The 13,702-nt window shown below is 50.8% G+C and overlaps 1 protein-coding gene across 1 annotated transcript; it reads right to left on the minus strand.

Annotated features, from left to right (window-relative positions):
• Window positions 1-589: 589 nt before the first annotated feature.
• LOC136464925 (protein BZR1 homolog 4-like) lies at window positions 590-2,390 on the minus strand. Its single transcript, XM_066463871.1, has 2 exons — window positions 2,073-2,390; window positions 590-1,414 (listed from the first exon to the last, which is right to left on the minus strand). The coding sequence occupies exons 1-2, from the start codon at window positions 2,388-2,390 to the stop codon at window positions 590-592; spliced, it is 1,143 nt and encodes a 380-aa protein (XP_066319968.1).
• Between the last annotated feature and the right edge of the window lie 11,312 nt (window positions 2,391-13,702).

The following is a 13,702-nucleotide window of genomic DNA, read 5'->3' on the forward strand; positions in this document are numbered from 1 at the left end:
CGTCCATTGTCTCCCTCTATGTATATTCATCCTCATGCAATGGTTTTAGGATGCGAGCACATATCCCTAGAAGCAGATTTAGGCTCCTTTTAAAACGTAGAAATTTTTTTGGTCCAGTGAAAATAAATTGATTTGTGTGAAATTCTGTATGATTACTGTGAAATTCATGTATTCCAAATGGCCCTTAACTTTTCCGCAGCCTAGAGAGTTGCTCGTAGAAATCAGTTGAAGAAACCATGCATGGAAACTGAAAGATGATTGCCAAAGAAAGCACACACAGCAGAAGACATTTGCTTACCTATAACTGACATTTTCATTAGCTTTAATCCAACTGCTTGCCAATTCCATTGACATGTCTATTTCCTTTTACATTTCTTGCAAAGAAAAAAAGAAGAAGAAGAGAAAACAAAGATGGGAAATAAAGGATAACTGATGATGAGATACTACATGGATAGTAGTAAACTAGTAATAGATAGGCTAAAGTTACGATGAGATACTAAGATTGATAGTAATAAGATAGGCTAAAGTTAAACGCCAGCAGTCTTTGCGATCAGCTCACGCGCATCGTCTTTGCAGCAGCTCGGTGAGCTCAAGCGCGGTCCTTGCGGGTCTCCGCGTTCCCCAGGGTGAGCTCCAGGCCCTCCTCCTCGTCGGCGTTCTTCTCAGTCATCACCTTCTCCTCCCTTGCGCCCGCCTGCTCCCCGCCGCTCCTGCTGAACGAGAACCCGAGCAGGGACAGCAGCGCGCCACCGCGGCCACGGACCGACGAGGCCTCCCCGCCGCCGCTCCGTCCCGGCAGCGGCGGCAGCATCCAGGCAGAAGCAGAAGCAGAGCTCCCGGCGCCGAGCGACGATGCGCCGGACGCCACGAAGCTGCTGTAGGCAGGTGCCTTGTTGGCCGCGGCGGTGGATATCTGGAACCCCGCCATCAGGGTCACCGGGTCGGGGCCGGGGGCCCGGCCGCCGGTGACGGTGCTCATCAGCGGCGGGGTGGAGGTCTGGAAGGAGTAGCTGCTGGCGCCAGCGCCCGTGGCCAACGGAGGCGGCAGCACGTTGGAGGCCCTCGCGGGGCTCGGCGGCGGGGTGACGGGCGGCGGGGAGGAGTAGCGCGCCTTCTTGCGGAGGCGCGGCGGGGACGAGGGCGGGGTGCCGTTCTGCGGCGTCGCCGGCGCGTTGGAGTTGGAGGAGCTCGCGAAGAAGTTGGGGTACGAGTTGTCGCTGAGCTGCTTGGACAGGTTCTTGAGCCACGCCGGAACGGGGTCGGCCCCGCTGCTGCCACCGCCGCCGAGCGTGATGCCGGAGGGCGACGACGCCCGGGTCAGGCTGTAGGAAGCTCCGCCTGGTGGGTTCACCGGAGCAGACGACCCGCCAACGTCGGCCATATGCTGATCATCACCTGCCGGAGGACTGGGTCCCTGAAGAAACACAAAACGAAGAGCCGAGAGGGTATCAATGAACAACGATAGACATGCATTCATGCACGCAAAAAATGTGCAATCGCATGGCAATGTGAAAAGAACGGGATGTAAAAGCAAACGAGCAAGTTTCTTTCCCTGCACATCCGTTATTCCCGTTTACAGTCGACAGTACGAGGACTGAAGCAGCAGCATCATATCAGACCCACGCAGGGAATATGTAAATAACACAGATCAAGAACAACGACGACGAACACAATCTGCAGGCATGGTGGTGTACTGTAACGAGACATGCATGGTAGGTAGCAGCTAGCTTTCGTCAGAGCTAGCCGTGGATGCACAAACAAGAGAAGGAAGCTCATCCAATCTTGTTGGAAAGGCAATGGAACAGTCGATATTAATATAGCTAGATGACGAGCAACTGAAATTAAAACAAAACAAATTTTGGACTTTTGCTACAAACAAAAGACGACGAAGCGGAAAAGCTGGTCGATCGGCTTGCAGCTGTCGACGATACTACACACGCAGCTCGATCGGGAAAGCGAAGCAATGCAGGACGACGACAAGAACGAGAACCAACGGAAACGAAACAATGGAAAGACGGCGGCGGCGACCATTAATTAGCTCGATCGGAACAGCGAGAAAGAGTAATGAGTACCATGCGGTAGGTGGTGCCGTCGGCCTCCACGGTCCAACCGGCCTCCTCGCAGAGCGCCATGAGCACGACGTTGTTGTCGCAATGCCGGGGGAGGGTGTAGTTGCCGTGCTTGCGCAGCCCGGTGAAGATCCTCGCCGCGATCATCCGGCGACGGCGCTCCCGGCCCCGGTTGTTCTCTCGCTCACGCCACAGCAACTCCTGCACCGTCGCATTCCCGTTCCCACTCCCGTTCCCGTTCTCATTCCCGTTCCCGTCCCCTGCCCTAGCCCATGCGTCGTCACCCCCACTCCCTCCCGCTCCTACTCCCTTCGTCACCATGCCTCTTCTCCACTCAGAGAGCTCGCTCGCTCGCTCAACCTGTGAGTTCGTGAGGACGAAGCTGCTGTGGTGGTGGTGATGCATCGGCTGCCGGTGCACTTTATATAGGCCGCCATTGGTAACTGACAGGACAGTGATTTTCCCATTATGCCCATGGCTCGGGTACACATGACGGCCAAGGACCCGGAGGGACACTTTTGGTAATTGCATCAGGTACCTATTGCAACAGTGGTAATTTTTAGCAATGGTGTATTAGCCTTAATGACCTGCCAATAATGGATGACAAGGAGTGATCTGGTTAGAGTAAACGTAGATGATTGCTAGTTTTAGGAGAGCTGCATTCATTATGGTATAAACTATACGAGGCTGGCCGGTGGGGCCCGATGAAGCTAGAACCGATGCCAAACCAGCCCTGAGCATGGAAAGGGGTCAGGTCTGGACCGGCTGATGCACTTTCCCATTAGGTTGTGTTGGGTTTATTCCTTGCCAAAGTTTTGCGACCATGGAGTATGTAAACCCTAGACACATGCGGTCAGCGGTGTCGCAACCATAAAGTAACTCAGGACACGTGCGGGTTTAGTTACTCCAGGTACGTGCGGGTTTGGTTTGGTAAAAAGTCGTTATAATTTACGTGCACGATTGGATGTTTTTCCGAGGCAATAGCAACGCACTCCTTGTCAAAATGGCGGTAGTAACGGAGACTCAAGGGGCAAAATTGTCACCACTTCTACTTCGACATGGAGTGACCGAAAATAATTGCTTTTTAGTATTCAACGAAGATCTACGTTACTATCAACGGTTATATGTAATACAAAACACACATGAGCACGACAGTTTCATGTACATTCATGCGATAGAGAATCATGGCGGCACGTGTGTATGCACGTGCATTATAATGCGAAAAGAATGTTTATAGAATCAGATGATGTCAACCACTTTTTGGCAAAAATCAGATGGTTTACAACGCATTCTCAGCTCCTTGACTATAGTTGTTCTTATAGTTGTAATGAATTATCCTCCATCGTCATAGAAGTGTTAATGAGCAATTACGCAACCGTGAAGCTACCATCGTACATTCACAACAATGAGCTACAACCATCTATGTTAGATCAAAGACATTTTAGAAAACAGTTCAATTATTACCATTTCTACAACTCGATACATAGAAATTGCATTGTACATATACATCACCGGCCCTTATAAGTTATTACTAGAATAGCTTGATAATTTTGGGAACATTATAATTAATTCTCATTGACAGGGTAGCCACAGTTGTAACAATATTATTGTGATACATCATGTAACAAATTTTAACATGATTGTGGAGCAACCATGTGTATGTGCATGATAATACAACTACATCCATACATGTGCAATTACAATAACAACCCTTGTGAGATGAACATAGATGCAACCATGGATCTACCACCATCACATGCCAAATAGTGTGTGTAGACACAGGTATGATTGTTAGAAAAAGATAGTTTCCTCGAATAGATCAGATGTTGATCGTCTACACCATTTTTTTTTGTTTTTTGCCTTTCCATTTTTTTACAAAATCTTGAATGGTTTACAACACAATCTCCTGAAGGATATATGTGGTTATAGTTGTAAGGGAATGATCCTCAGGATCAAAATCTAAATGAATATTTCTGCAACCATGAATCTACCATCACAAATGCACAACAATGAGGTAGTACAAGCATCTATGCCATCTCAAGGACATTTTACCGAACAACTCAATTACTAACCTTTGTGCAAATTGGTAAGTTGACAAACCATTGTATCACAGTCCAAAATAAGTTATTTTTTTGACCGAAAAATCCAAAATAAGTTATTACCAGCATGGCTTGAAAATTATAGATACATCATAATTCTTGTTTACTAACAATAGATGTAACAATCTTTTTTTCCTTAGAGTGACCGAGTGAGGCTGACATTCTAGAACCAAACACCACCCCTAGATGAAGAGTGTCCCCTCACCATTCACAAAGAGAGGTAGATCATCAAATTTTCACATAGAGGGGAGGAGGTTTATTGAAGCAAAAAATGTTATAGCGCACATCTCGACAACTTATTAGCCCGATACAGCTCCAGTGGAAGTTGACATATTTCAGTAATGGACCATGAAGATGAAAGCCACCGTTATTTTTTAAACAAGCACCATAATTTCAAAGTGCATAGCTGTATCAATCATTTTGAGCTTTCGACTGTTAGATCAGTTTTTTGAACCCAAACGGCCAAACAATTCGGTTTATAGGCTCTTTGGTTGTGCAAAGAGCCAACCCATGATAGATATACACATCCAATTGGCCAGGTTTGAGCCATCAATTACCCTTGGTTTCAGTCAAACTAAATCGTTCCCTTTTCTTCTAGTGCAAGTGGTTCACTCTACCCGGTCCATCGAAAATCACAAGCCAAGTGTTTTCCTTACCAAAAACTCACCCCAGCTATTTTAGTACACTATTATTTGCTTCCTCTGATTTACTAGAGTAAAATTAGTAGCATTTAGAGTACTGCCAAAATATTTCCGTTTGCTTAATTACTGTTGCCTCTACCTCTAGTGCATTGTTTGGAATTCTTTTGATTCAAAGTAGAGTGCACAATTAAACACTGCTAAAGATACATAGAGAAAAGAGTACAATTAATAGTCCTTGCTTAACCGGGGGTGGTTCTATTTGAGAAACTGAGTGATGGCGCTGCACTATTTAATATGGATTTATTAAATAAACAAAAAATGAATAAATATAAATAAAATTTGATGTCATGCCAAAAAAAAATTAAATAAGAGAGAGATGAAATGAGTTTCATCTAGATGAAACCCATGGGCTCTGTTTGCAAGTCTGAATGTGTCATATAATTAAATGCAATGAGAGCATTTGAAAGACAAAATTAAAACAACGCATTGTCAAAGGTTGTTTCAACCATGAAAGCAAATCCTATTTACTGACGTGACATACCTGGAACAACAAAATAAAACTATGCATTGAGATTTAGCATGCCTTCAATATAATTCAAAAGAAACGTCACCAAAATAAAAAGGAAGTACAATCAATATGAGTCGTTCGCGAGACGGTTATAAATTTGACCAAGGGCACTGCAGTACGTATATACTAAATTCAAATATATATATATAGGGATTTTGTTTCACACAAGAAAAGACAAAAATGATGTTTTTTTCCAAAAAAAAATGCTAATATATATGAGGATGTATATATGTGGACCAAATATATATGTATCGTGTAATACTAAAACAGTAGTTAGTAATTGTATGCCAAATATTTCCATTTGATTATCATTACTGCTACTACTACCTTACTGCAATTCTAGGATGGCTTCAATATAATACACACTAGAGAGAGTGCAATTAAAGCCCGCTAAAGACAGAGGAGTGCTTAGCCTAGAGAGGGCGCTTGTGGTTGGTTCTATATATACATATGAAAAATTGAGTGAACTAGTAGGGCAGACTCCAGTACTGATGATGATAACCATGGAAAACATTCTTTAAATAAATTAATTCATAAGAGATAGATATATGTAGGCAGTAATCGTGGCATGCGCCGATGCGCGAGGCCCGCTTGTGGCGTTTTGGATGGTCACGGACGCAGTACGCTTGTGTTGAACCTTGTTCTAGCTCGTGCCAGCTACTATATATATATCATGGTGCATGAGCCTGATCAATCCATGCATGGCGGAGGCGGCGGCCGCCGGCCCGCCGGCCCTGCTACTCGCATGCATGCCGCAGTGGCGCATGACGAAGCCACGAAGGTACAGTTATATATATATATATATGAGATGCATACACAGCAGATGGAGAGGTGAGTCAGAGCGTAAGATCAGACTGGAAGACGTAGTCGATGGACAACAGGTCAATAGTCTATAGAGGCCGCCGTTCTTTGTCTAGTTATATATGGGAGAGGAGGTAGTAGAAACGACGCCGAGAGAGCGAGAGGAGCACATGCACGGCATGTATACTAGTCGATCGATCGATAGCTACTTCCCTATGCGCATCATTTTGTACCGCACACCCCACATGTACAGCTCTCGCCGGCTGGATCCGCGCGCGCGTTAGGCCGTTATTAGTTTTAGGGCTCGTTCGGTTCAACTGAATCTGGGTCAGGAACCGTTCATGTTCATTGAAGCTTATTCAAATTACATAATGAATTCGGCCTGAAATATTTCCCGACAAGCATTCCCCTTCAAACGAACGTGGCCTAACTGATTTCCTTTTTGTTTCTACTCTGAGGAGGGACAAAAAAAAAAAGGTACGTAGTCATAGCGTGTATATACGTACGCAGGCACACCGTTACGGCCGTCTTTTCAAATGAGCGGCTGCTATCTAGCTAGCTACGGTGTCCATGTACAGTTGCACACCACTCCATATCCATCGCATCGGTTCCAACTGTTCTCCTGAAGTTTCACTCACTCGATCGACTGTTTACTGATCTGTGATATGAGTATGCTTTTAAAAAACTGCTATGAAAGGGGCTGTTTTACCATTATTACCAGTTTTGTTCGCTGAGCTTTTGGGTCAACGAGGAAGTTTTTGGATGAACTCATGAATTGTTTGATGAAAGGACATGTTCGTATGATCAGCTAGGACTAGCTTAGCCCATTTATAACTAGCGATTTGGCTAACCACCCATTGAAGTTTTGGCTAAAAAGTTAGCCTACATATTAGCTCTCCTATATGGATAGGTTAGAACTAATTTTAGCCAACGAACAATTAGCGCTTGGTATTCAGGCATACCCCTAACTAGTTATTTTTGTTCGATTGAGGTGATTAGATTGAGGCCATGTTCGTTTCTCTTTTAATCCGTCTTTTTCAGTCGAAACATTTCTCTTACAACAAATCAATCGAAACAGTGTTTCGGCTTGTTTTTTCAGCAAAGCGAACGGGGCTATCGGGTACCAAAAAAAGGGGTCCCCCAAGCGAAAACCAAAAAATCGCTTAGACCCTGTCAAAATCAAAGCCAAGAGACAACTATTGGCTAACCCCCGGCCTTGTCCGAGGCTACCGAATCTCCGCCTCGCTCGAGGCCTCGCACGAAAGGCCTCGGACGGCCTACCGAATCTCTGCCTCGCTCGAGACCTCGCACGAAAGGCCTTGGACGGCCTACCGAATCTTTGCCTCGCTCGAGGCCCCGCACGAAAGGCCTCGGACAGCCTACCGAATCTCCGCCTCGCTCGAGGCCCCACACGAAAGGCCTCGGACGGCCTACCGAATCTCCGCCTCGCTCGAGGCCGGCTCGGCAACAACCCTATCGCCTCCGCCTCGACCGATCTCCCTGACATAACGTCACGTGCAATTAATGCGACCAACCACTCCCGCAACATCAGCCGGATGACGGCTCGACACAGCAGAGCGGCCGACGAGACGGGAAGTCGCATCAACACCATGCCGTCCAGGACAGGACGGGGCAGGGGTTACCGGCCGCTGTGCACGGTACTGTGCCCACGACCGACGTCCGCACCGCACTGTGCTACCTAACCCCTGCTCCAGGAACTACGCGGCGTGGGGAGTCAAGTCCGGGTCACTATAGCCTCGGAATCAGTGTACAGGACCAACTGCTCCCTCCAAGCCTCGGTAATCCACTTTAGGGTCTCGGCAGCCTCGGGATTTGCGCCCGCCGAGCCCCCCACGATGGCTCAGCCTCGGCACCAACTGAGCCTCGGCTTTTTACACTACCAGCACATAGCAGCCGGCACATCGTCCGCCATGCCCTGCGTCAAGCTATCACTGGAGCTCCCACGTCGCACAGGATCGGATGTGACCGGCGCGTTGCTCCAGCACATCAAGGACAGGGCCGCTCCATCGACCATACCGCCACAGTAGCAAGCTACAGGGCTCGGGCACGCCACCTTCGCTTATAGGACGCTGCGTAGCGAACACATGTATCACCCCGGTCCCCCTTCGACTATAAAAGGGAGTGACCGGGGCCATTTCTAGACACGGGCACACGCACAGACGGATAGACGAACTCACTCACTCACGCGCAAGCAACACTCTGTAACACGCACGCTTCCCCGCCGCCTGAGATCAACATCTCAAGCAATCCACACCGCTCCACGCAGAGACCTAGGACAAGCTCCCTCTCCCGTCCTGCTTGTAACCTCCTACTACAAGCACTTCGGTGCAAGGAATACAAGATCGATCTCCCAGACTGGACGTAGGGCATCTATCGCCTGAACCAGTATAAACCTTGTGTCTCTTTGCATCACCATCTAAGATTAGGGGCACGTAGTACATTTTCACTAGTGGGTTGAGGACTCGCCAGTCCAAAACACCGACAGTTGGCGCGCCAGGTAGGGGCTCTACTGCGTGTCAGCTTCGTCGTCCCAACAACTTTCGAATGGCAGACCCCATATGACCACTGCGTCTTGGCACGGTGATCTGGTTCGGGAGCCTAGAGTTCATGTCTCTAGGATGTGAGTACGATATGGTACTCCTCACACCTAGAGCCTCATCGATCGAGGACGACACCGCGCATCGGCAGCCCAGGCGTAGGCGGCACCCGGGCCGCCGCTCTCGCCGTGCTCATCAGGCACAGCGCGAGCGGGACCACCCCAACAGCGCACAGGCTTAGGGAGACGCACCGCGCTCTGCCGGTACCCCATGCCCGGCTATTGGTACAGAGTCCCTGGTTGGGGACCTATCCAACTTAAGCCTGGGCAAGGGAAGAAGGCTGGTGGCATGCGGCGATGCCCCATCATCAAGCTCTGCCCCACCACCTCTTGAGGAGCCTACTCTGGCGGAGCAAAGCCCGGCAATGACACCATCCCCGTACCCTTTCGGGTTTGGCAATACCGCCGCCGCCTATGCTTCCGCCTATGTTTCTGCACATGCGGAGCCCTCAGGACGCCACCAACGCTTTGCCCTTGACCTCGACTCCACAACCTCAACCCATACCCACGCCGACTCCTCGGATGAGGATGAGGCGTGGGCTGAAGCAGACTTTTTGGGCTTCACGACCCTGACACTATGCGCCGCTTCTTGGCCGCGAGCGACTACTGCTTCGGTTACTCCGACAATGAAGACACTAATGACCCCACTCGCGAGTGTTTCCACATCGGGCTCAGGATGCCAAGGGCGAGTGATGAGGACGAGGGGGCAGGCAACCGTTCCTCGCTTCGCTAGGGGGCAGGCGACGCCACACCTCCACGCATCATGTCACCGACAGCGTGGAACGGGAACCTCAAGGAGATTCGACGCCTTGACTTGGAGTATCTCTGTGAGCTTTAGGCCAAGGTCGAGCAAGACCGACTCCTGCAGCAGCGGCTTTGAGACACTCTCGAGCAAGAGCAGCAGGGTCACGGTGAGGGCGGAGCAGCCCGGTGAAGGGCTCGCGACATCAATCGCCGCATCAACAACGACGAAGGGGGCGAGCAACCCCCTATCTTCAATCGCGCTAGCCAGAACATTGCGGCGGTAGCAATGCTACTCTAGACAATGCCCGAGCCCTCTACCATGAAGGGGCGACGGGCTCACGGTGAGCTTTGAGACCTCCTTGAGACTGCCGCAGTGCAGCAGGCCGAAAGTTTCGCCTCCTGACAGCGAGGAGGCACCTCGGAACTTCCCATGGCACCGCCTCGGCAGGATAGGGAGGCCTCGGTTTGTCCCAAGTCTGCTCAGGCACCGACAGCCAACAGGGTCCCCTTGGTGCATGACCACCTCGGCAACCGACACGAGGCGTAGGGCGACCACGATGTGCTCAGCAGGCGACGGCGCCACGACAACGAGGGGCCCGCCTAGGGCTACCATCTGCACTGAGGTGGCCGCTACGACAGTGGGGAGGACCGCTATCCTTCTCCTGAGCCACCTGGCCCTCGAGTCATTAGCACAGCTATCCGCGCTGCTCATTTCCTGGCCCGATTTCGGCAGCCGGCCAACCTCACAAAGTACAGCGGCAAGACCAATCCCAAACTTTGGCTGGCTGATTACTGCCTAGCTTGTCAGCTAGGCGGCGTGGACGATGACCTGCTCATCATCCGCAACCTCCCGTTGTTCTTGTTAGACTCAGCGCGAGCCTGGCTCGAACACCTCCCTCCCTCGTAGATCCACGACTGGCGTGACTTGGTAAGGGTCTTCGTCAAGAATTTCTAGGGCACATACGTGTGCCCTGGGAACTCCTGGGACCTCAAGAGTTGTCGCCAGAGGCCAGATGAGTCTCTCCGAGACTTCATCCGATGCTTCTCCAAGCAATGCACCGAGTTGCCCAGCGTTAGTGACTCAGAAATTGTCTAGGCTTTCCTCTCTAGCACCACCTACCAAGACCTGGTCCGAGAGTTAGGCCGGAATGTGCCGACCTTGGCGGCCACGCTCCTCGACATCGCCACCAACTTCACCTCGGGCGAAGAAGCTGTCGGAGCCATCTTCCCCGACAACGAAGCCAAGGGGAAGCGGAGGGATGAGGCCCCCAAGGCCTCGACTCCCCACCTCCCCAAGAAAAAGAAGAAGGGTCACCAGGGGAAGCAAGAAGTCCTCGAGGCCAGCCTAGTCGTGGCCGTAGAGTGCAAGAATCCCCGAGGCCCCAGAGGCCCCGGGCTCTTTGACGATATGCTTAAGAAACCCTGCCATTATCACCAGGGCTCGGTGAAGCACACCCTCGAGGAGTGCACCATGCTCTGGTGTTACTACGCCAAGTTTAGGCTCCCCGATGATGATGCCAAGAAGAGGGGTGCCAATGACAGGGACAACGACAACGGCGACAGGTTCCCTGAGGTACACAACGCCTTCATGATCTTCGGTGGGCCTTCAGCGTGCCTCACGGCACGCCAGCGAAAGAGGGAGCGCCAGGAGGTCTTCTCAGTGAAGGTGGCCACTCCCTAGTACCTCAACTGGTCTCGGGAGGTGATCACCTTTGATCAGGATGACCACCCCGATTATGTACCAAACCTTGGGCAGTACCCACTTGTCATCGACCCCATCATCAGCAACACCCGGCTCACTAAGGTGTTGATGGACGGAGGTAGCGGCATCAACATCCTCTATGCCAACACCCTAGAGCTCCTAGAGCTCGACTAGTCGTAGCTCCGAGGTGACGCCGCGCCTTTCCATGGCATTGTGCCAGGGAAACGTACGTGGCCCCTCGGGCACATCAACCTGCCCGTCTGCTTCGGTACTCCCTCCAACTACCGCAAGGAGGTCCTCACCTTCGAGGTGGTTGGGTTCAAGAGAACCTACCACGCCATCCTAGGGTGGCCATGCTATGCCAAGTTCATGGTGGTCCCCAACTACACCTACCTCAAGCTCAAGATGTCGGGCCCCAACAGCATCACCACTGTCGAGTCCACGTACAAGCATGCATATGACTACGATGTCGAATGCATCAAGTACGCCGAGGCTCTTGTGGAGGCCGAGACCTTCATCATCAACCTCGATCGGCTTGGTAACAAGGCGCCTGACTCCAAGCGTCGCACTGGGACTTTCGAGCCCATGGTGGCCATCAAGCTTGTCCCGGTCGACCCCATCTGCCCCGACGACCAGGCGCTGAGGATTAGCGCCACCCTTGACATCATATAGGAGGCCATGCTCATCGACTTTCTCCATGTGAATGCCGATGTATTCACGTGGAGTCCCTCGGACATGCTAGGCATACTGAGGGAGGTCGCCGAGCACGCCTTGGACATCCGGGCTGGATCCAGACCGGTGAAACAGCGCCTACGCTAATTCGACAAGGAAAAACACAGGGCCATCGGTGAGGAGGTGCAGAAGCTTTTGGCGGCTGGATTCATCAAGGAAGTGTCCCATCTAGAGTGGTTAGCTAATCCTGTATTAGTTAAGAAGAAAAATGGGAAGTGGAGAATGTGTGTAGACTACACTAGTTTGAATAAAGCATGTCCAAAAGTCCCATTCCCATTACCTCAAATCGACCAAATCATTGACTCCACTACGGGATGCGAAACCCTATCTTTCCTTGATGCATATTCTGGTTACCATCAAATCAAGATGAAAGAATCCAACCAGCTCATGACTTCTTTCATCACCCCATTCAGCATGTACTGCTATGTGACTATGCCATTCGGCCTCAAAAACACCGGGGTTACATACCAGCGGTGCATGACCCAGGTCTTTGGCGAACACATCGGGTGAACCGTCGAGGCCTACGTGGACGACATTGTGGTCAAGTCCAGGAAGGCCAGTGATCTCATCGATGACCTAGAGATCGGCTTCACATGCCTCAAAGAGAAGGGCATCAAGCTCAACCCCGAGAAGTGTGTCTTTGGGGTCCCCCGAGGCATGCTCTTGGGATTCATAGTCTCAGAGCGTGGCATCGAGGCCAACCTAGAGAAGGTCTCGGCCATGACCAACATGGGACCAATCCGAGACCCCAATGGAGTGTAGAGGGTTATGGGATGCCTCGCGGCCCTGAGCCGCTTCATCTTGTGCCTTGGTAATAAAGGCTTGCCCCTGTACCGCCTCTTGAGAAAATCCAAATGCTTTCTTTAGACCCCCGAGGCTGAAGAAGCCCTCACCAAGCTCAATGCATTGCTCACCAATCCTCCCGTCCTGGTACCACTGGCCAAGGGCGAGGCCCTCTTGCTCTACGTCGCCACAACGACCCAAGTGGCTAGCGCAGCCATGGTGGTCGAGAGGTAGGAAGAGGGGCATGCCCTACCCATCCAACGACCTGTTTACTTCATCAATGAAGTGCTCTCCAAGATCAAGACATGCTACCCCCACATCTAGAAGTTGATCTACGCCATAGTCTTGGCTCGATGCAAGTTGCGTCACTACTTTGAGTCCCACCTAGTGACCATGGTGTCGTCTTTCCCCTAGGAGAGATAATCCATAACCAGGAGGCCTTGGGAAGGATAGCCAAGTGGGCCGTCGAGCTCAAGGGGGAAGCCATGTCTTTTGCACCTCAGAAAGCAATCAAATCTCAGGTCTTGGCCGATTTTGTGGCTGAGTGGACCGACACCCAATTGCCACCTGCCCAAGTCCAGGCGAAATGCTGGACCATGTACTTCAATGGGTCCTTGATGAAGACCAGGGCAGGCGTGGGTCTGCTCTTCATCTCACCCCTTGGAGTGCACATGCGCTACATGATTCAGCTCCACTTCGCCGCCTCCAACAACGCAGCCGAGTACGAAGCCCTCGTCAACGGCTTGCAGATCACCATCGAACTTGGAGTACGGCGTCTTTACGTATGGGGTGACTTGCAGCTCGTTGTCGATCAAGTGATGAAGGAGTCAAACTGCCATGACCCCAAAATGGAGGCGTACTGTAAGCTGGTACATCGCCTTGAAGACAAGTTCGATGGTCTCAAACTCAACCACATCGCACGCAAATTCAATGAGGCCGTGGATGA

This window comes from Miscanthus floridulus, chromosome 7, assembly GCF_019320115.1.
Source record: "Miscanthus floridulus cultivar M001 chromosome 7, ASM1932011v1, whole genome shotgun sequence".
NCBI classification, from domain to species: Eukaryota; Viridiplantae; Streptophyta; class Magnoliopsida; order Poales; family Poaceae; genus Miscanthus; species Miscanthus floridulus.